Raw genomic sequence first — 22,951 nt, forward strand, 5'->3', positions numbered from 1 at the left:
ATGATGTGGGTGTGACTTGTATTGCGTTTGTGTGTATGTTCTAACTCTGATGAAGGCCTTGTTGGCCAAAAGCTCATTTTCTGACAGTCTTTTTGTTGTGTCTATCTGTGACTCAGCATCTCTGCTATGTGGTGAGTAGCAACTATCTTTTTCATAATATTGTTACATTCCACCCTGGATTTTCCATTGCATTCCATGTGTTAGACCACTTCAACTGTGTGAACAGCAATTCTCCTACTACATTATTTCCAAAGATTTCCAGAGGAACTAACTCAGACCTTAAATGTTGAATTTCATTCAAGTTTATTTTTTCAAATTCATGCACCATATCAATTCATCAGGGATGTCTAGCCAAATGATATGTGCATCGGGGTTGTTCTAGTTCTTTCATGTCTCATAAGTTGGGTTGCTCTGGGTGTATTTTTCATACATTATGTGCTTTTAAGAGTCTTTTGAAATATGTACTGTTAAACTGATTACCATTGTGTGAAGTATTTTGCATGTTTTAATGTTAGAAAAATAGTCTTTTTTCAGATACCTGGAAGTGCTCTGGCAGTAGCTACTTTTAATGTTTGCAGATGCACTTATTTTGACAATCATTCAAGCACTACAATTATATAGATTATTCCAACCATACTCTTAGGTAAGGGCTGTACAGGGCTATTACTGCTAGATCCAACAAAGCTTTAATGATATTTTTTGTATTTTAGTAATAGTGAAGCAGATTTTCTGTTTTCACATAAGAGACAATACTGAATAATGGATTACAATATCCTCCTCATATTCTTAATGCAATGTAGTTATTTAATTGTTTTAATCATTTCCTGATTCCAATGTATTCACCATGATGATAGATATACTGCATTAATGTGTGCACTACATGCCAAGGTACACAAGTCCTCCACTTCATGTTCTATGTATGATTCTGTCAGCATAATATCACATAATGAAATAATCATTTATTGCTTTTATCCTTGGGTAAACAAATTTCCTGCGCAGAGTGCATCATCACATTTGATGTAAAATAGGTCAATTGCTCATTCATAATTACATTTCATAAGTTTTTGTTATGACACCCCACATTCAGAAATTGAATTTGGAACTTGTTTCACGGCCCTATAAACTCATGCACATTGGATATGGTATCAGGTATGACATTCTTTTATCCCTTTACACATTTGATTTCAAAATAAAATTCATCACATTAGATGGTAGTGAAGAATTTTATTATTCATAAGAAAAGTTCTTGCTTGTTATCTGTTTACGTGATAGTATTTCTGCATGCTGGGAGCTACCAAAGTCTTTTGAATCCTCAACTAGTATCAAGACCTTCTTTCTCTGTCACTGAATAATTAAATTTATGTTTGTTTAGTTCAGAGTATGACTAGCAAATGCATTGCGGGGTCGTTTCCATTTTTGTTATCTGATTTTCCATGCAAGACCTTGCATCCCAAACCATAACCTGAGATTTTAGTGGAGATATGAAATATTTCATCCTGGGATGGTTAAATACCTTGGCATTTATCAGGTGCTCTTTAATCTCATGGAAGTCATTACTTTTGTTCTCATCCCAGCTTTATGGTGACTTTTATTCCAATAGACACACAATAAAAGATTGTTAATGTAGTTCACTGTTAAAGATTTTTGACAAAAGTCTAGCATTCTTAAAGTGAATTAAGAATCACTGTTATTCTCTCTGGAACAGTTCAGGCTCCTTTGCCATGTATAATGTGTACCAAAAATTTAATCTCTTTCCTTCCAGAGAAAGACTTAGACAAGGTAACTGTAATTCCCTCCCGATCGTGCTTCCCACATTAGAATAATACGTTCATAAACCATGTGTTAGAATCAATAACCAGATCATCAACATATAAAATAGCCTTTTATAATAATGAGTTCTCAAATATCATTTCTTACACTTTTGAATGCAGATACAAAAACACTTTGATTAATAGACTGAGATTCAAACTGATAAGACCACACCACTTCTTGAACAAAAAGATTCGATATGGTCATGAATTGGGATGAACTGACCCCTACTAGTAGCCCACAATCAATTCCATAGTATTGCTGTACAATGTACCATTTAATTTGGCCTATCCATTTTATAATTTGATTTAATGTTCTGGTAATGAAAACTAAATGAACTCCTCTACTTGGTTTTTAATGCTAACAAAGAGTTGTTGTATGCACTGTATGACCTTGTAGTGACTGCCTTTTCCAACATTTTCTCAGTTTCAACAGTTCAAAATGATTCAAATGGCTCTGAGCACTATGGGACTTAACATCTGAGGTCATCAGTACCCTAGAACTTAGAACTACTTAAACCTAACTAACCTAAGGACATCACACACATCCATGCCCGAGGCAGGCTTCGAACCTGCGACCGTAGCAGTCGCGCGGTTCCGGACTGCAGCGCCTAGAACCGCTCAGCCACCGCAGCTGGCAGTTTCAACAGTTGTGGCTCCCTTTAAAGATAGAGCAATACGGTACAACATTTTCAGGAATGGTTTACTGTTTTGTAACTTGTCTTTAGATGCATATCCACCTATAAATCCAAGCTGCACAGCGAGAATTTCTTTATATTTTTTCATAAATTATGTAAGTCCTTCTTTTCTTTTTTCACATATTCAATTACTTTCTTTTGACCTGTTAGGTATAAAATCAGTAATATTTCCATTGTTTCTGTTACATTTACATCCTCCAGTTCATCTTTTACTATGAAGAGGGTAGTACATCCTCAAACAATGGAAATTCTGGAATGGAATAACAACAATACTATGGAAAGGATAGATTACTACTCACCATATAGAGGAGATGCCGAATTGCAGGCAGGGACAACAAAAAAACTGCTATACGTTTCAGCTTTCAACTGAAAGGCCTTCTTCTGAAGAAGAAAACACACACACACACACACACACACACACACACACACAATCACAGATGCACAACTCACACACAAATGACCACAGTCTCTGACTACTGAGGCTGGTCTGAGTAGTAATTGCAAGTGGAGGGAGGAGCAATTAGACAGTGAGGTAAGGAGGAAGCATGCAGTGAGAAGGAGAGGGAACATCAGGATGGTGTGGGGGAAGATGTAGTGCAGCTTGTGGTAGTGTGAAGGGATTTGTGAACAGGAACAGGGTAGGGCTACTAGGTGAGCCAAGAGGTTTGGGTTAAACGGGAGGAGAGAAGTAGAGAAGGAGAAAAGAACTAGTGATGGCAGATATCCACCATCTTGTATTTAGTTCAGTTCATTGATCAGTATGGATTGCAAAAGAAAATCTATGTATTATACAAAGGAGAACTTTTCAGGAAGACACAGATGTAAAACTTGCAAAGAAATTAATGCTACCACCTGATGATGGGCTCAGACCCGAAACTAGTAATGGTACAATAAAATCGATTCAAACAAAACTTGTACCTGGTTGCAATATTTCCTACAGTGTAAGTTATAGATGTGCTGGCATTCATGTAACTGAAATATCTGCTGTATTGTAAACTAATAAGAATTTCCCTTTAATGTGCCAGCCATTACACACTGAATGTATTGGCCCCTGAGAATATTGCCCGTATTTTCAACTACTCTCTTCCTACGATGTTAGCTTTTGCATCAGTCCCATTCTAAACAGGGCAGGGAATACCACAGCACAATTTTTGTAACTCTTGTACTGCATGAAGGTCCCCTATTGAGTAATTCTATAATTAATTAGTAACTGGAAATAAGCAAAATAAACGAATTTCTTCATTTTTACATCACCTATATTACCAGATTTAATATATTGTCATCCACAGTTGTTTTACAGTCTGAATTCCTTTTACATTTCTTATAGCTTAGTGTATGTAGATCAGGAAGCTTAAAATAAATTTGTCTTACTATTGTTTAGTTTTTAATTTACATTTTATAATAGTGATTTCTGAACTTTCCTTGTACAGTAAGTCTTATACATAGAACTGTTTGACAGACGAGAAACCCATTTGCAGTACAGCCACATTTAAGGAAATGTTTTGATGCTATTGCAAAACTGGAATTTGGTGTACACGAGAAGGAGGGAGAATCTGGTGAAACAGCCGCAACAGTAATGACTACTGACATTGTAGCAATGATATCACCAGAAGGAGAGAGAGTAGCTCTTGGACAGGTTTGCTTCTGATTTTTACTGTTGTTTATTAAGCCAAAAGTAGTTAAGAACGTTTTCCTTTTTAGAGTTTTGAAAAAACACAGATGGATTGCAACATATATCTAAGTTTACAATAATTTTTTTGATTTTAAATATGAAATTTCATTGAATATTGTTCACTTATTTGATAAAGTCAAGAATACTTGCATATGAAAAGAACCTGTAGTCTGCCACTATACTTTATCTTATATTTTGATGGTTATCTTTAGTTTTATTCTTGGTATAATTCTCATTGATAAACAGGCACAAAAATCTAATGTTGGGTCCAGTATATGTTCCTAACAATGACTAAAAGTAGGCATTTAGTGACAAAAATATTCAGCCAATGTAAACAAGAGTAGTAGTGGTTCCTTCCCCTACATATTATCAGGTATAACATATGTGAATCCAGAAAAAATGTACCTTTGGCCATAAAATAAATAATAGTAATGTTATGAAACTTCTGGCAGATTAAAATTGTGTGCCAGACAGACATGAACTCAGGACCTTTGCCCTTCCTGTGCAAGTGTGTACCAACTGAACTACCCAAGAATGACTCAGGACCCATCCTCACAGCTTTACTTCTGACAGTATATCATCTCTTTCTTCCAAACTTTAATGAAGCTCTCCTTTGAAACTTGCAAGACTAGCACTCATGGAAGAATGGATGGTGTGGAGACATGGCTTAGCCACAGCTTGGGGAATGTTTCCAGAATGAGGTATTCACTCTGCAGGGTAAGAGATGAAGTTGTGACAGAAGTGAAAATATGAGGACAAGTTGTGAGTCATGCTTGAGCAGCTCATTTCCTAGAGCACTTACTCGCAGAGGTCTCGAGTTTGAGTCTCAGTCTGGCACACAGTTTTCATCCACCAGGAAGTTTCATATCAGCACACACTCCACTGCTGAGTGAAAATCTCATTCTGGAATAATAATGTTAATTAATAATAATGGCCATACTAAAAATGTGTGGTTAATTTTAAAGTTTGTTGGCATCATTGTGTGTCTATGAGGCAACTATACAACCCTCCCATTGCACAAGAACTTTTGCCCTCCTTCCTGAAAATTAATTGAACTGCAAACAGAAAAGGCTGGAAAAATGAAAGTGTGATCAGTACACTGTGGTTTTGGCTTACTACATGATTTTTTTTAAAATCTTAATGTAAATAATTTAGAAGTAGAGACCACTCACCAAATAACAGAAGCACTGAGTCATCAACAGGCACGCACAAAAGGGAAGGAAACCTTGCTAGCTTTCAGTAATAAATCCCCCATTCCCAACCTTTTGCAAGGTTCAAGGCTTTCCCAATACGCCAACCCAGCACTTCCTGCTCCATTTATGCTGCAGGCTCATCAGTGGCAGGGCTGCTTGTGAAAGCAGACTTCTCATATACCAACTCTTTTGCAATCACTGCACAGCATGTGGTGTTGGTATGACAAAAAACCAGATGTACATGAGACTGAACGGCCTCTGCCAATCTGTGGGTAAGAACAGAGTTTATCACCCAGTGTCATAACACACAGCTAAGCACAGAATGCTTGATTTCAATGGCTGCTCCAGAAGATGAACTATTGCAATCCTACCCTCTACTTTTCTGAAATATTCAGACTGCAGTTATCCTTACAAAAGCTCCTTCACTTGCGTAACCCTTCTGAGCTCAGTCTCCATTAACACACAGTGGCCACACCCTCCACCCAAAAGTTTCTTTGTTCTCTGCCCTATCAGCCCTTCCCAATTTATGTCGCTTTTGTCCTGTCCTTCCCCCCCCCCCCTCCCCCCCCCCCCCCTTGTTCTGGCACTTGTGCATCACATGTCTAGCCCATGCACCTGCCAAACCTCCCTTCCACATTCCTAACCAGAAAACAGTCTATTTCCCTCTCGAAGCTACTAGCTACTTACCCCCGACACCTCTTTCTGCTGCCCACCTCTCTTTCCCTCTACACACCTCACCTTACACAACCCGGACCCTTCGGTCCACCTGCCAAACTGTAATCTCTGCATTGTGTATCCAGCTGGCACCATGTGAGGGTGCAGGTTTGTGCCTGCATGTGTGCAGGTGTGTGTATTTGTACTCCAGCTCAAGAAAGGATATATTTCCGAAAGCAAGCAAAGTTTTCTTGTCTTTTTTGTGTGCTTGCCAATGACTCAACAACTCTGCTATTAGGTGAGTTGTCTCCTTTACTCCTAAATTATTTACATTTACCAGAATTTTCCTAGTGAGTGAAACAACAGATTCTTCACAGTTCAGCATTTGAGCTATAAATATGAAAGTTTGCAAAACTAATTTAAAAGTTCTCTTCATTTGTGATGAAAATCATCATAAGCATTATAAATTCATTGTATATAAATATTATGGTTCTGCAAACTCATACAAGAATTTACTGTCTTGGATTTCAGAGTTAGAGTATGAAAAAATTCACTATAGAAAACTTTTCTGAATCCACAAGCATGTGAAGAAATTTTAGAAGTCCTTAGATCTATTGCATTAAAAATGTTTAACAGTTTTGGGAGTGACTGGTGTGCCACAGACACGAAGCATTACGTCTGTGAGCTCAAAGAACAGGTTGATGCAGGCCAAAACCCAGCCACACACAAAGAGGCCATCTCCTTGTGGACTATGCCTACCTGCATGGGACCGATGACCGTAGCAGTCTGGTCCCTTTAATCCCACAAACCAACCAACCTACCTGCATCTGGATTTATGCTGCACTGTGCGTGTCATGTTACAGCTGCTGACTTTCTGAAAAATAAAGCAACATAAACAGCAGTAAAAAGGTCCCTCAAAATCTGAAGAAGAAAGAAGAAATACCTGTTATATAACCCAGTCACAGAGAAGATTTGCCAGCAACATGAGTGACATAAATATGTATTCTTATAGCCATGGATGCAGCCCTATGTTGATTCTCAATCATAACAACTTAAAAACAATAATTGTCATTTGTGTTAATTAGCCATTGAGAAAGTGGGTGCAAAAACTGTGCTCTACACTGGAAGTGGACTTTCTTGCACTCAAATTTGTTTTCTCTCTCTCTCTCTTTCTCACTCTCCTGACAGAAATAGTAAATTGAACTCATGGGTATCTGAATATTCTGTAACTCACGTTTATTTATTTTCACTGTTTTACTAAAATAATTACTTAGAATTTCTTAAATGTTAAATAAGAGTACAGGTACACAAACCAACATAGCAATTGCCACCTGGGTATATACCCTTGCATAACTGAGAAAGAATTAGAAGTGCAAATTATGTGTATTGGAATAAGGAAGTGAACTCTGTCCACAACCTATAGAAAGTGTTGGACACATCCAAGAAGTAGAAAACAATTGTTAATGATTCATCACACTCTCACATTTATTTTCATTTTTCTTTCCTTCTTCTTTTCTTTTTTAAAACAAATAAAAAAAGAAACTGACATGATTAATTAAACTCATGGGCATTGGAATACATTCTATGGTCTCAATTTAAAATATGCAGGGAAAGCTAGTTTTACAAAGCAGAATTTAAACTACATGGCAGTCCAAAATCCTCCTGTTTGACAATGGAAAATACTACCTATTGAGCTTATTAACATACACATTGTTATTTAAACTGTATACAGTTCCCCTGGTGGAGACTATGAGAATTTCTTGTTTAAACTTTAAAGAGTGCTATGCATCTTAGAATCAGCAAAAAAGAATACCATATATGGTGATTTTAATTGATTTTCTGAAACCCTGAGATTACTGGTAATGAATTACTGTGGATGACAAAGAGTTTAAATTTAATCAGCACAGTGGACATATCAACAAAAATCTCTAGGGACACTAAAACAACATTAGATCGTAATTTTGTTCAATAAACCATCTCTCAGTACAATACTAGTTTATAATATATGGGCTACAGTGATCGTGAGACCCTGTTGTCAACAATAGAATTATGTTCAGAGAAAAGGCTACCCATTAAAATCTGTACATGCAGGAACCTTAGTGATGACAAAATTAAACTTCTGTTATTTACTAACATGAAAACCAGGGTAAAATGTTCAATGAGACAGATGTAAATTGCTTGTTCAGTAACTTTAATGCCATATGCACGTATTATATTGACGTAGCCCAGCTGAGAACTATAGACTGAACCAGCTGTAAACAGAATATTATAACTGGTACAAAAATCTAAAATGCAAGAAAAAAGTTCTACATTCATACAAAAATCAAACCTTGTCTAATTTAAATGCAAATTATACCAAACAGTACAGTAAGATATACCACAATGTTATTAAAGATCCCAAAAAAGGGTAATGGTGAATTCATCTCCAAATCAAAGAGCAAGATATAGGTCTCATGGAACACCATCAGATTTGAAACACTCACAAAACCAATGACAAAAGAAATTATTAGCATAAATCTAGAAGATGCACAAGTATCTGATACCAGCTCAGTAGGTGATATTTTTAATGAAAACTTTACCGAAGTGGAAAATAATATGATTCTAAATAACCTTATAACTCTCAATACACACCACTCTGAAAATGGCAAAACATCCAGAGGAACAGTATTTTTGAAACAGGTCATACAAGATGAGCTGAAAATGGCAGTTGGCTCACTAAAGTGATTTTCATGTGGTTTTATTGGTTATACAGATTGCATAATAAAATGAATGTGACTTGATACTGTAGAACGTTTGAAGCATATTTTAACCACTTCTTTTGCATAGGTATTTTTTCCAGTGCTTGCATGCTGTTTGTGCCTCTTACATACCATACTTAGCATAGTAACAACACTAAATATGAAAAATACCAATAACTTGAGTGGCCTTTGTACCTGTCTCAGAGCACTGTGACTGCTAAACATTTACATGTCTGGGAATTATTTGTAACTCATGTCCACAAAATCTGTAATTCTCTTATCATATGATTGGAACATTGGAGGTCCAAGAGGTAAATATGTATTTCAGTTAGTCAGTAATGTAAAATCTCTCGTGTCCACTTCAAATGATATTGTTGTAAGTTCATTAGTCTATTAGTAATTTCTGATGGTTGCCTAATTCTTGGTTGTATAGCATTTCGGTTGTATGCAAGAGTCACTGTGGTTCAGCGATCATCTCATGTGTGATGCAGAGGAATGATAGGCACTGTTGATGTGACCACAGTTTTTACATTGAAAATCAAATATCATTCTTCTGAGGATAATTGTGCTATGGGTTATTTATAAAATAGTCAGGGCATGAAATTAATAGAATTAAGTTAGTAGGTAATGAGGAACTAATGTGACTGGGATTGTATAATGAGAATGACCACAATCTTGAACAACAGAGTGTAGAAGTTGTTTGCCTGTGTTGCTCATCACCTGAATAGTTGAGCAAACCTTACTATTTCCTACTGCTATTATCTGAGACGCACATTTCTGTGCCATCAGTTTTGGCCATATGCAGAGCTTTGTGGCATGTTTGTCAGTAACTTACAGATTCATGACTGAATGCTAAATGTTGGGCTGTGTGAAGTGCTTCTTCCCAGTTGTTTGTGGAAACTGTAAAGCCTGAGAAGACCTGTCTTTGTCGAGTGGACAGTGTGTAACCCAGTCTCTGATGAGAAATAGGGCTTATAATTGCTTGTGTTGTTCATTTGCACATGTGAAGCTGCAGTGATGGCTTATCTCTCTAAAGTTTTTGATACTGGTTAAATTCTAGTTTGAAGGCAACTGTGCATGTAATTTGTGACTATTACAGTGTCAAAGGATATTACCAGTTTTGAACAGTGATAAATATTGTCATCTGGAATGCATAACTTCTGGAAATGACAAATTGCTTCCTACAGTGATCAAGACAACAAGAGTGACATTTTAAGATCAGTATCATTTACCTTGAAAGTCATTAAATAACATTCTAGTCAGTATGGATACATCTCCCAGTGAACAAACCCATCATTTGAGCATGGGAATGGAGGAGCTACAGGTAGACCCAAAAATGTATTCAGTGACATTGCAGTCCTGTGTTGCACAGTTGTTGTTTGCCACTGATGACATACCTCTTGAGTTGTGAGTGGTTGTTGCTGAACTGCAAACTGCAATACTAGTATCATACATCTCGAGCTGCAGTCAGTTGTTGTTGAGCTGCAAATTGATGTCTTTGCTTCCATCTTAATACATCATATATCTGTAGAGACTTCCACTGATGTGCTATTTGACAAACATACTTGGAAAAGTGTAAGGGGTGCAGTAGTTCAGAACTTACAGAGGTTCTGTGTGCCATGATGTCCATAAGCAACAGTCTTTCTAAATCAAAGGACACAATAGCTGTTTTCCTTTCCTGCTGAAGGGAAAGTTAGGTATTTCTTCTACATTATAGACTTTACATGAAGCCTTTCTATCAATTACTTTCCACCTATGGTTCAAAGTGATGAAATCAAGTTCTCTCCTTCATCACAGTTCTTGCAAGGAAGCCATTTCTAGAATTTTTTTACTGTTCTGAAAGATCATTGCAAACTGGATTCTGTGTTTCTTTGTGAGCATCCATCAACATTCTCAGAACTCACCTGGTGTAAATCATTTTCATCTTCATCTGTCTCAATATTCTGCACACACTCACTTCTCTTACTCCCACTTTGACTGACAGGTCATTCACACTTATCTTTTTTTACCTAAAATCATTCTGTTAGTACACTGTACAGTGTTCAGTCTGCTACTAGTTAGTTAGTTACATATTTCAGAGATCTTTTGAAAGATTCTTTTATTGAAATGATGTGGAATGAGTCCATTTACAGGATATGTATACATGATTAGTGTTAACATTAATGAACACATTATAACTTTAGTCCTACTCATGCAACTACACATGAAGACTAGCTTTTTTTTTACAGGCTACCAGTTTTTTAATAAAAATTCGCCAGTGGAATAGGAGAAGTTGTCTCGGAGAAATGAAGTTAGCTATAAATCTTGCTTTGCTATCTATCAGACTTTTATGTTATTGGGCAAATAATCAAAAAATTTTGTTGGTGCATATTTAACTCCTTTAATAATGGGTAGTAAAGGCCATTTTTCCACTCGTGTTGTATGTATGGATATCATTGTTCTTCTCAAATTGTGGTGCATTACTTACTATGAATTTCATTAGCAGTCATATGAGTCACTCATTTCCAAAACGTCCGTTATCCATTTTTTTTTGGAAATTGATTTATTGTGAGCATAGCATTCATCAATTTTTTTTCATTATATTAAACTACTTTTTTCATTCAAAACATTCTGAAATATGCCTATTTAGTTTCAGAATGTTCCTTATCCAATTCAGCATGGCTGACTCATCTACTGTTAATTTTTGTAACAAAACAATCTATATCCTTTGCCTTTTTTTATAAACAGTGCGTCATTTCCCCCCCCCCCCTTCCCCCCCCGAAAGTGGCTCTTACACACAGTGCAGCTACCAACCATTTTAAGGAATAGGGTAATTTAATATTGTTATGTAGGGTATTTTTCCAGTGAAACGTGTTGTGGTAGAACTGGCGGTCAGTTGAAGCTAAGTTTTGTTTACTGTTGACAACAGGTTATGTTTTTGTTCATTGTGAAGTTGATGCTTGTTTTGTGTGTTCACCCTGGTGGTTTTTCTAGTTTTTATTGTCAAAATTCTTACCAATAATTGAAATTAGGCTGTTTTTAAGTGTTCTTCTGTGTTTAAAGTGAGCAGCTTGTTTTAAAAGTGCACTGTCATAGGCCTAAAAGTTGATAAACTTTGTGGTTAACCAATGAAGGAACTACAACCTTGAACTACTGAACAACAGGTTATGGAAGGACCGAAGATAACATACATGCCAGAAGAGCAGAAGAAGGAAACATATGAAGAACCCAGATAAATGGAAAAAGACAATAGAGAAGCAGAAGCTCTACACATCAAAGGCTTTGCCACGACTACCACAGTGCCTTCATTCTGATATAGTTTTTAAGTGTAATCAGCTTACAATGCAAGATCTTCATAAGTTTCATGGAGGTTTTTATTCTTCTAAGAATAAAATTTAGCAAGATAACTATATACTTAAATATATCGTGAGTGAAAGACCTAAACAGAGGAGAACTAATGAAGATGATTGGAAACAAATCACTGAAAATTGGAATCGCTGTCTAATCCCACATAACAAATCTGGAAATGCTTCTTTGGTTTGGGTACGTAAGAAATCCTTTTGTGGCATACTTGGCGTTAGTGAGAAAAGAAATCAACGAGTTTGTAAGAAATATTTCCACTCCAGAAATCTAGCTGTTGAGATTAGAGGAGGAGACAATAAGCCTAAGCTGTTTGAGGCTTAAAGGCATTCTGTAAAGTCATTCTGTCCACTTAAAAAACATTATTGCAGAAACACCAGAATTACAGGACAGTATTTTTCGAGCCATCTTTCAATAAGTAAGTTTCAGAAGGCTTACAATTAAAGAGTAGAAAATGATTCTCAAATTCCATATTCATATTTTTATGAAATATTTGTCAAAGATTATGACTTAAGTGTTGGCTCTCGTGCTGTGGACAAGTGCTCCAAATGCATCCAGTTTCTGTTGAAATTAGACAGCAGGGACAAATAGGTTGAAATTGATTTCAATCTCCACAAAAAGAGGGCAGAAACATTCCTTAATTTACTGAAAACTGAAAATTAAAATGAAATTACCCTATCCTTTGACTGCCAAAAGAACTTGGTTTTACCCAAAATCCCTGATCAGACAGCTTACTATAATCGACAGCGTTATCTATTTAACTTTAGTATCTGCCAAGGTACATCTAAAGATAAGCAGACAAAAGGCCGTGTTTTTATATATCACTGAACAGAATCAGACTTAAGAAAAGGTTCAAATGAAATTGCATCAGCAAGGCTAAAAAGTACTTGCTTGGAAGGAGTGACCACTGTAAGGCTTTTTCCCATGGTTGTGGAGGATAAAACCAGAACAGTTCAATGATGATTATGCTTCAATACTAGTTGGTAAATAAAGTGCCGCCAAATATTAAAGACATTGTTTTAGTATTCCCTGTACCACGTCATTCTTATATGCTGCCTGATTGTGTATTTCCCTGAATTGAGAGGGAAATTGAAAGTTATGACACTATTATTAAGCCTGAGAAATACATTTAAATCTTTAAGGAATGTGGAACTGTTTTCAGTATGACTCAGAGCTTTAATATTTTTGACTGGAAGAAGGTATGTGAAAATTACCAAAATAAGCCTGGAAATTGGCACTTTAAATTTTCGACTGCTAAAAGATTTATTATACCACTAGGCATTGAGCCAACCTGTGAAGTACTTGTTGCAAGTGAACCTTAGTGTAACACCAATCTTGGGAAGGTGAAAAAAGTACTCAAATCTTGATTTAAAGTTCAAAACTTCGAACTACCATTAGTACTACCTGGAGTAACAGTAAAAGAACTGAAAGTGAAAGATGTCAACAAGCTTCTGACTCTTCACTTTGAGGAAAACTGGGCTCAAAATGAAGATGTGGCCTTCTACAAAAATATTATGTTCCACCCAGTACAGAATAGACCTGAAGAAGAATCTGAAGATGAAAACGCCAGTGGACACATGGACAATGAAAATGGCTTTTAATTACTTTACAGCAGTTAATAGAACAAATCCAGATTTAAATAAGTAAATGAATAACGTTAAGGCACTTTTAAAATGTTTTCTGTGATGTGTGTAGGTTTAATGTAATTATATTTTTTAATAATTTTCTGGTAAATGTATGTTTCTATCTATTTCCCTAACTTAACCAGAAATTATTTCAGTTTTTTTAAAAATACATACAGACATAGTTTCCAAAAAAATTAAATTATATGCATTTACTAAACAAACAGTTTTTATAATTTTTCACCTGTTTTCTTTTTCAAACTGTCTCTTATCCAAAGTTTTTATTTCCAAAATGTCTCTTCTCCGTATTTTGGTTCCAAAATGTCCCTTATACAACAGCTTTTTATTTGTAACAAAATTTTGAAATAAGTTATTTTTATGATTTTTTTAATAAAAAAATAGATAACTAAGAAACATGCAGAGAAAATTTCAAGTTTATACATACAACAGGAATTGTTAAATATGTTTTTCACTAATTATCGAAATTTATGCTGATTGGATAAAGGACATTTAGGAACTGAGCAACTCATATGTATTGTGACTGCACAGTCAATATCCCTATCTCCTACATCAGGTGTTGGTATGACTGTTTGTTAAACAGGACTGAATATACAGGGTGGTCCAAAAGTCTGGAAACACCCTCACAAAATTCAAATGGAGTAGCAAACAAGGAAACAGAATCCCTACACACGAGGAACGGGAAGGGGGAAACTTTATAAGCTATTCCACCGACATGGCGGCCATCTTCAAAGCCCCCATCTTGGATTCAACTCCAAAATTTCAAATGGGAATGTGGTCATGTGACGTATAAAACAGATAGAGAATTTCATCAGAAAAACAATGCCATTGTTATTTTAAACATAGCTTTATTCATTCTCCTGTTATAGCCAGTAACATGTGGCAGTGGTGGGATGCTCGGCAGCATGTGTTATGTGCCGAAGAGACATTACGTCGATGTTACACAGTTCCGAGAGACCACCAACAGTCATAGGAATGGCTCGATATGTTGTCCATTATGTTGGATTGTTAATGCTATCCTCCAAACCCAGTCCTGATGAACTTTGACCAACACATCTGGCTGAATTAGACCACATGCATCAACAATGCGTTGCTTTAGATGATGCAAATCCTGTATTTGCACAGAATAAACCAGTGCTTTGACATGACCCCAAAGATGAAAATCCAAAGGAGTCAAATCTGGTGTACGTGGTGGCCACTCCACAGCACCCCTATGACCAATCCACTTTTGAGGGAACTGCACATTCAGGCATGCTCGCACATTGTGCTCATAATGTGGTGGGGCTCCATCATGCTGGAAGAATTCCGGAAATGTTTCGTCCTCCGTTAACAACGACGGAAACACTTCTTCATCCAATGACCTCAGATAACCGTTGGCTGTTAATGTACCATCAATAAAAATGGTCCAACGACTTTGGTACCCCACACACCACACCCGGCCATCACTTTTTGTGAGTTGACTGTTTTGGAAGCATCAATCCAGTGTGGATTTGTGTTGAACCAGTATCTGTGATTCTGCTTGTTCACTTCACCATTGATAAAGAAATTGGCTTCATCACTGAACAGCACCTGATAGGGGAAATATGGGTTTATCCACAGCTGCTGTGTCACCTATTCTGCGAACTGTGCCTGACGCTCTGGGTCATCCTCATTCAGGTGTTGGAGCAGCTGAATTTTGCACGGGTGCCATTTGTGCTATGATTAAATTCGCAGTATGGACGTATGGCTAACCCCACATTCTTATGACAGGCGACGAGTACTCCATTGCGGACTCTTGCTAAATGATGCCAACACGCTCACTGTTGTTGCTTCATCGGTGGCAGATTTTGGTCTTCCAACCTTAGGTTCATCTGCGACAGAACCTGTTGCTCAGAATTTGGCCAAAAGCTTGGCAACTGTGCTGTGAGTGGTGGGCTGCCTGGTTGGGTGACGACTGTTGAAATCCTCAGCAATGACCCGTGTGCTTCTTTTTCCTGGTATCAAGATGATTTCGATGCGTACTTCATGTGTTAAGGACATTTTGTAACCTGTAAATAAGGAAACAATGATTAAAACGTTAGCATGAGTAAATGATACCTAACAGTCAAACACATGTAACATATCAGGCATGGGATAGTCACTTTGCTCCGTTTCAGACTCCATTTTATGACTTCTCAGTACGCAAAACTAACGCTGCCGAGTGTTCCACTGCTGCCGCAAGTAATTGACTATAACACAAGAGTGAATAAAGCTATGTTTAAAACAACAACAGCATTGTTTTTCTGGTGAAATTCTCTATCTGTTTGATATGTCACATGACCACATTCCCATTTGAAATTTTGGAGTTGAATCCAAGATGGCGGCTTTCAAGATGGCCACCATGTTGGCGTAGCCTATAAAGTTTCCCCCTTCCTGTTCCTCGTGTTCAGGGACTCTGTTTCCTTGTTTGCTACTCCATTTGGATTTTATCAGGGAGTTTCCGAACTTTTGGACCACCCTGTAGTTTGTTTCTTAAAAATTTAAGGAGCGTAAATTTTATGAGAACCACTTTATAGTTCTTTGGGAAATGCGATTAATCAACTCTTCCCTTGCTTTGTCTCTAATGCTATTACTTATTGCACTAGTATTGTCTGCAAAAAATACCAGTTCTGCTTGTTGCATGTCATGTGGAAGGCCATTCACATATATAAGGAATAGTAGTGGACCCGAAATAGAACCCTCTGGGATTCCTTTTGTAATATCCCCCCCCCCCACCCCCCCCCCCACCCCCCAGTCATAAAAGTTTTCTACCCTTCCAACACTGTTTGAATTATTCAGCACAATCTTTTACATCCATTTTGTTAAGCATGATTCAAACCAGCTATACGTAAAGCCATCAGCTCTGGACAACTTGATTTTTTTTTTTTAAAGAATGTAATACGACAACCCCTTTTTGGGATTCTGTAACCTATTACAGTCTCATCTCCACTCTCCTGTACAGGGCATATATGTAACATTAGTAATTTACACCAATTTAAACTGTTGCATTGACATTGCCTACATTGTGTCTCACCAGTAAATAGAATGCAGGAAACATGTTTCTGGTCATCTGGATTCGAATACTGGGATACACCGAAGATTCTTTGTGTAACAACTTTGTTGTTTTGACATTGTCTACGTCAGGCCTCACCAGTATATAAAATGAAGGAAACAGATTGGATCAAAAACTAATGTATCATCATAATTTACACACAACACAAACTACAGGCACATGGTAGGAATAAAACTGCTGTTGCAATTAAGGAGTAATTAATGATTAAAGTTCCTATACATCAAGTCATCAAGAGACATCTATTTTTATGTTTTTTAAGTCAGAAGTTGTTTGTTCTTCTAACAGAAATATGACATGATGATTCTTCAGTCAAAGTCAAATATGCTCATGTTCTGATTGGTGTTAGTTAATAGAAATATAATTACAACCATATAGAAATGTAAATTCTTACTTGTACAAAATTTAATTAATTGAATCTAGAACTTTCATTCAATAAAACTAATCACTCTGTTCACGAGAAAATTATAGGATAATTTTCCTTTAAGTCAGTAAAATAACATATGAAAATTAAAAAAATATATTGATAAAATATGTAATTCATAGGTTTAATAGAAACAGGTTCTTTCCTGTCTTTGTATGAAATTAATCACTGTTATTCCACGTGATTTTCTATGTAATTTGGGAAGATATATGTAAAAATTTAATTGTTAATACGCAAAATTCAATATGCAACAGTGACAGTAATTTTTAAAATCATATAAATGGAGGCAATTTGTACACCGCCATAAGTCAGTCTTGAACCAAATTTTATATCAATAGCATGTAATCAGACTCTGTAAGTTTGCTACCAAACATAAAGTGTGCAAAATAAAATGTAAGGTGAACATGAAGCACTGAAACTTACTGAATCCATTGCATAAATCCCATGTGGTGATGCAGTAACATCAAAATTATTATTATTATTATTGTTATTATTATTATTATTTTGAGAATATCTGTAATAAGATTTGGTATATTGAGCATTGTTTTTCTTGTGTTTAACATCAGTTAACATCCTAAACTTCACCACAAAATCATTTTCACCACATTTTATTTCAAGAGTAACGTAATCTGTGTAATCAAACACCTTGGAAAGATCACAAAAAATACCAACTGCTGATATTTTATTATTTAAGACTTGTACTATTTGATGATTGAATACATAAATAGCATTCTTAGTTAAGCAACCCTTCTGGAATGCAAACTGAGATATACTAAGTATATTGTTTCCACTTAATGGTGAGGCCATTATTAAGTACATTATGTTTTTGAAAAATATGCAAGTAAGGAAACTGGAAAATAATTGTTAATTTCTCTTCAAGAAGTTTAACAACTGTGTATTTTAACCCATCTGGAGAAATTGTTTATGCCAATGATATATCACTAAGAACATTACTTAGTGAGGGGGAACAACTTTTTAGAATTCTGTTTGAAATCCTGTCAACACCACACAATGTTTTGCTTTTTAAAAATTTTATAAGTGTATTAAATTCAATGAAGGATGCTGGTGCTACTTCTAAAGTCTTGTGGAATGACATTTTTAATGTGTTTTCTTGCCTCTTTAACTGATCCATTTAATCCTATTTTTGCTGTTACATTTTGAAAGTGTTTGTTTAAAGAATTTGAAATTTATGAATTATCAGTGACTTCATTGTCATGTAGTTTAATTGTTTCAGTGTCTTGTACTGTGATTGTCTGTTCTGTCTCCCATTTGATAATATACCGTGTAGTTTTGATCTGCATTATTCGTTTTTGTCAGGACATATATACTTCAGGCATTTTAATGACTTTCCTTAAAATACTACAGTCTTTTATGTAGTGTGCAAGTAATGTAAGATCTTGAATCACTCTGGCCTTTATATAAACTTCTCCCTTCCTCTTATATGAGATTTTAATTTCCTTAGCTATCCACAGCTTACTTGTTTGTTTAATGGATCTTGTGGATTATTTTTTAAGAAAGTAGCTTTCTGATGTTGATACAAAGTTGCTGTGGAATAAATTGAATATTAGCATTTCTCTTTGTTTATTACTCATCCCGTAACACTCCTTTTAACTTACTACAATTACATTGTATCCTGTGCTCATTAATAAACCTCACTACTTTGTATGAACCTACCTCAGGATTATTAGGTGTCATATTGTTTCCTTCCATCAATTTTGTATCATGATCAGATAGTTGAGTGTACATTAATTGTTTTGGTCTGAGCACTGTCTATAAAAATATTATCAGTCAGTGTGCTACTATCTACTATAAATGAGTTGGAAAACTGGCTACTGAAATCATATTGAAGCACCTAAATAACAGTTCTAGTTCGTTTTTTCTGTTTGTATCTTTTAAGAAATCAACATTGAAATCTCCGCGAACTATTAACCATTTCTTCTTGTCTGACAGGTACTTCAATAATGCATCAAAATTTCTCATAAATAGCTGATAGACTGTTACAGTTACAAGAGAAGTATTCTGCAGTAATAATTCACAGGCACATGCTTCTAGGTTCTGATCAACACAAAAATTATTTGTATCAATTTTTTAGAATTTGTATCTAGCTTTTGTGTATGTTGCAACTCCACCTTTTTCCATGTTAACTCTGCATGAAAATGATGCAAAGCTATAATCCCTGATATTGAACTTCTCCATCACCGTGTTTACACGGTGTTAAGAGGGGCACAAACCATCCATCACTTTAGAATTTTCCACAACCTCTAGGTACACAGAAATCCCATCTGTCTTGTTTTTCAATCTTCTAATGCTCTGATCAAACAAATTAACTTTATTTTACTGGAAACAGTTGCATGTATTATGTTGTTGTTCTGCTCTAAGTTCTTTCAAGTCTGTCTGTCTGTAACCTTGTGACATTCGCCTGCTTTATTTCTTTGTTGATAGTCCTTGGTGTCAACGTACTGCATTGTTACACTGGCTGAAAAATGGGGGGTGGAAGTTCAACACTGAATACTTGGGGTGAAAAGATATTTGTGGCATAACTTGAATAAAAAAAGGGATTGGTTGATAAGATACTTCCTGAGGCATTGTAGAGTAGTCAGTAAAGGCAAGTGACATACTTAAATGTTTTGGAGCAGCAATGTGATCCACAATCTCTGGAGGTATGTAGTAACAAAAGGGGGAGTGTGACATGGTGGTTTTACACAGCTAACAAGAGATCAGCTGACAGATGGTTTGTTACTAAGAAAAACACAATGGAATATTGTCATATTCTCATGTCAATATACTATAACCTCAGAAGTTGTAACAAATTTGGAGGAAACAGTCAAATATTTGTGACAACTAAGATTAAAAATTTAGTTGCTGTTCATTTCACTTACAACACTTTAAGCCATATTGTTGCATTCTAAGCTAACAAGAACCTGGTAATTCATGACATATTCAGAAAAAATGACAAATATTTGTGACAACCAAAATTATAAATGTCATTGCTGTTCATTTCTATGCAGCAATTCCAGCTGTGCTGGTCCCAACCTAAACACAACTTTGCAATTCAAGACATATCCATAAAAACAGTCAAATAATAATACCAGAGAAGGAAAGTTGCTACTCGCCATATAGCGGAGATGCTGAGTAGCGATAGGTACAATTAAAAGATTCACACAAACATAGCTTTCGGCCATTAAGACCTTTGTCAGCAGTAGCACACATACACACATGCACACACGCACACACACTCATGCAGTACTGAGTGTAGTTTCAGCCCTCTGAGACAGCTGAGACAGCAGACGGGTGTGCAAGTTGCATTTGCGTGTGTGTGCGTGCGTGTGTGTCTGTGTGTCTACTGCTGACAAAGGCCTTAGTGACCGAAAGCAATGTTTGTGTGAATCTTTTTATTGTGCCTTTCATGACTCAGCATCTCTGCTATATTGTGAATAGCAACTTTCCTTCTCTGGTATTGTTACATTCCATCCAGGATCTTCCATTGTTTGAAAACAGTCAAATATTCACTTTCAGTGCTAGAATTTCATTGCCTCTTTTGTGAATCTCGTTGGTTACATGAAACTGACACATTGGCAAGCTATGAGCAGTAGAGAAACATCATCATGCTGGCCCTGATCTAGTTCTTTGCCTCAATTTGGTGATGGAAAGACATGAGGCAGCCCCCCTTTTTAGTAAAAAGTGAAAACTTTAAGAGTGAGACCTAGGTGTAAATACAGTAAGCAGATTCAAATAAATGTAGGTTGTAGTAATTATTCAGAGATGAAGAGGCTTGAGCAGGATAGAATAGTGTAAAGAGCTGTATTTCACAAGCCTTTGGACTGAAGATCACCATCACAACTGCAGAAATACTCCCAACCCTTTGTAATGCAAACCTTTTATTGTTGAGGTATCCTACCTTGAATGAATGTTGATATACACAAAAGAAATGTCAACAAAATATGTCTCTGTGCAATCTGGGAGACAATGTATTCACAAAATTACAGAATATAATTTTGAAAGTGAATTTTGAAAATTTTTTTTCCTATCATGATACATTTTATGAAATGCATTTGTGACACATCATATGAAATACTTAACATAGCCTAGACTGTCCACTACATATTAACTCTCGTCACATCTGGACTTGGTGACATATAATGATTCATGTGTTGCATCTTTATAATTTAACTATTAAATGCTTTATTTCCAGGGTTTATATGCAAGAGGAAATGTTGAAGATTGGTTAGGGAAAGTTGAAGAATACATGTTCCTCACTCTTAGAAAGCGAATGAAATTTGCTATTGGTGACCACAACAATAATGAAAGAGAAGTTTGGGTGGTTTCCCATCCAGCACAGGTAAGAGCAATGATGCAATACATTACATGTCTGAGTAAGATACTTAAATTCTGCCAGACATTATTAACCAAAATCTATGTGGACATGTACATCAATCTGAAAGAGACAAGCATGTACAAAACTCCATGATCTTTGAGTCAACAGGACAAGTATATAATATGGTTTTCAAATGGAATTATAGTTTGTTTCTCCCTAATTTGCAAGTAAAACTGAACTCAGTGATTTCGGTGGTCTGTAGTAATGTAGCTAAGCAAGTCAGATGATGGAATGCACTACACTTTGCCTCACTGCAATTAGAATTTAATTAAATAACTAATTTTTGATTTGAGACTGTTTTTAATTTACCTGGAAGATACTAACATTACTGGAAATGATTTTGAATATAGAGGAAAGGTGTGTATTATGGGAGAGTTCACTATTATGAGTCAGCTAGGTTCTGATTAAAATAAGTGCTCATCCCTGTCGGGGAGCATCAGAACTTCCTTTGCACGGTACCTCATGCATAGAGCAGTGGCAGTAGGATCATTATGCAGCTGGACATAGTGGAGAATCTGTGATTTTAAATGTGTTGAACTTGATGTTTTTGGAATGCATATGCTTGTAGGGCTTTAATATTTGAAATTGGGTACCTGTTGCAGAAATAGTCATACAAATATGGTCTTCACTAAATACTCTTTCATTCTCCATAATGAAGTGTCCTTAATACTGAGCTACAAAACTATGAGGCAAGATTTTTAGAGTGAGATGGCTTATCCTAATTCGCAATACCGTGAGTATCCTAATACAGGTCAGAATCGCAAATTAGGACACACTTTCTCATATTAGGATAACTTCAACTTGCCACCGTAGTAGCTGTAATTGGACTCATATTTTTACTAAGTGGACTGACAGTTTTGTGAACTTTGTGAACCCATTTGGTGACAATCCTGTTGTGCTAATACTTGATGGGCATCATATCACATTTTTGTGATAGACAAAGCATAAGACAACCATGTCTGCATCATCCGTTTATCACCCCATTCTAGTCGTAAAGTGCATCCTCTTGTGTGGAATTCATGGAACCATTAAAAATGCATTATCCCCAAGAAATATAAATCTGGTGCTCAAATAACCCAGGACAAGTAATAACCTCATTTTTGATTATGAGATAGTTTGGAGCACCTTTCTCGAGACAGTAACTATGGAATATGCTATAAACAGCCTTCGAAAAATGAAACTCTTCCCACATAACAGGTGTATACTTAGAGGCAACGACTTTGCAGTTCACCAGGAGTTGGGCAAATTAGATGCAAACAATGGTGTAAATGTGAGCCCATATGGTGACTGGCTAGCTCTGAGATGTAACAGCCCATTGGACCCATTTAAAACACATATTTTTC

General features: G+C 36.2%; 1 protein-coding gene across 1 annotated transcript in view; it reads left to right on the forward strand.

Annotated features, from left to right (window-relative positions):
• The window catches only part of LOC126482033 (dynein axonemal heavy chain 6-like), a 1,073,010-nt gene that overhangs the window by 221,885 nt on the left and 828,174 nt on the right, over positions 1–22,951 (forward strand). The window contains exons 78-79 of the mRNA XM_050106005.1: positions 3,966–4,142; positions 21,426–21,572. Coding sequence (XP_049961962.1) covers positions 3,966–4,142; positions 21,426–21,572 — 324 coding nt within the window. The remainder of the gene's footprint in view (positions 1–3,965; positions 4,143–21,425; positions 21,573–22,951) is intronic.

This window comes from Schistocerca serialis, chromosome 5 (assembly GCF_023864345.2).
Source record: "Schistocerca serialis cubense isolate TAMUIC-IGC-003099 chromosome 5, iqSchSeri2.2, whole genome shotgun sequence".
Taxonomy (NCBI): Eukaryota; Metazoa; Arthropoda; class Insecta; order Orthoptera; family Acrididae; genus Schistocerca; species Schistocerca serialis.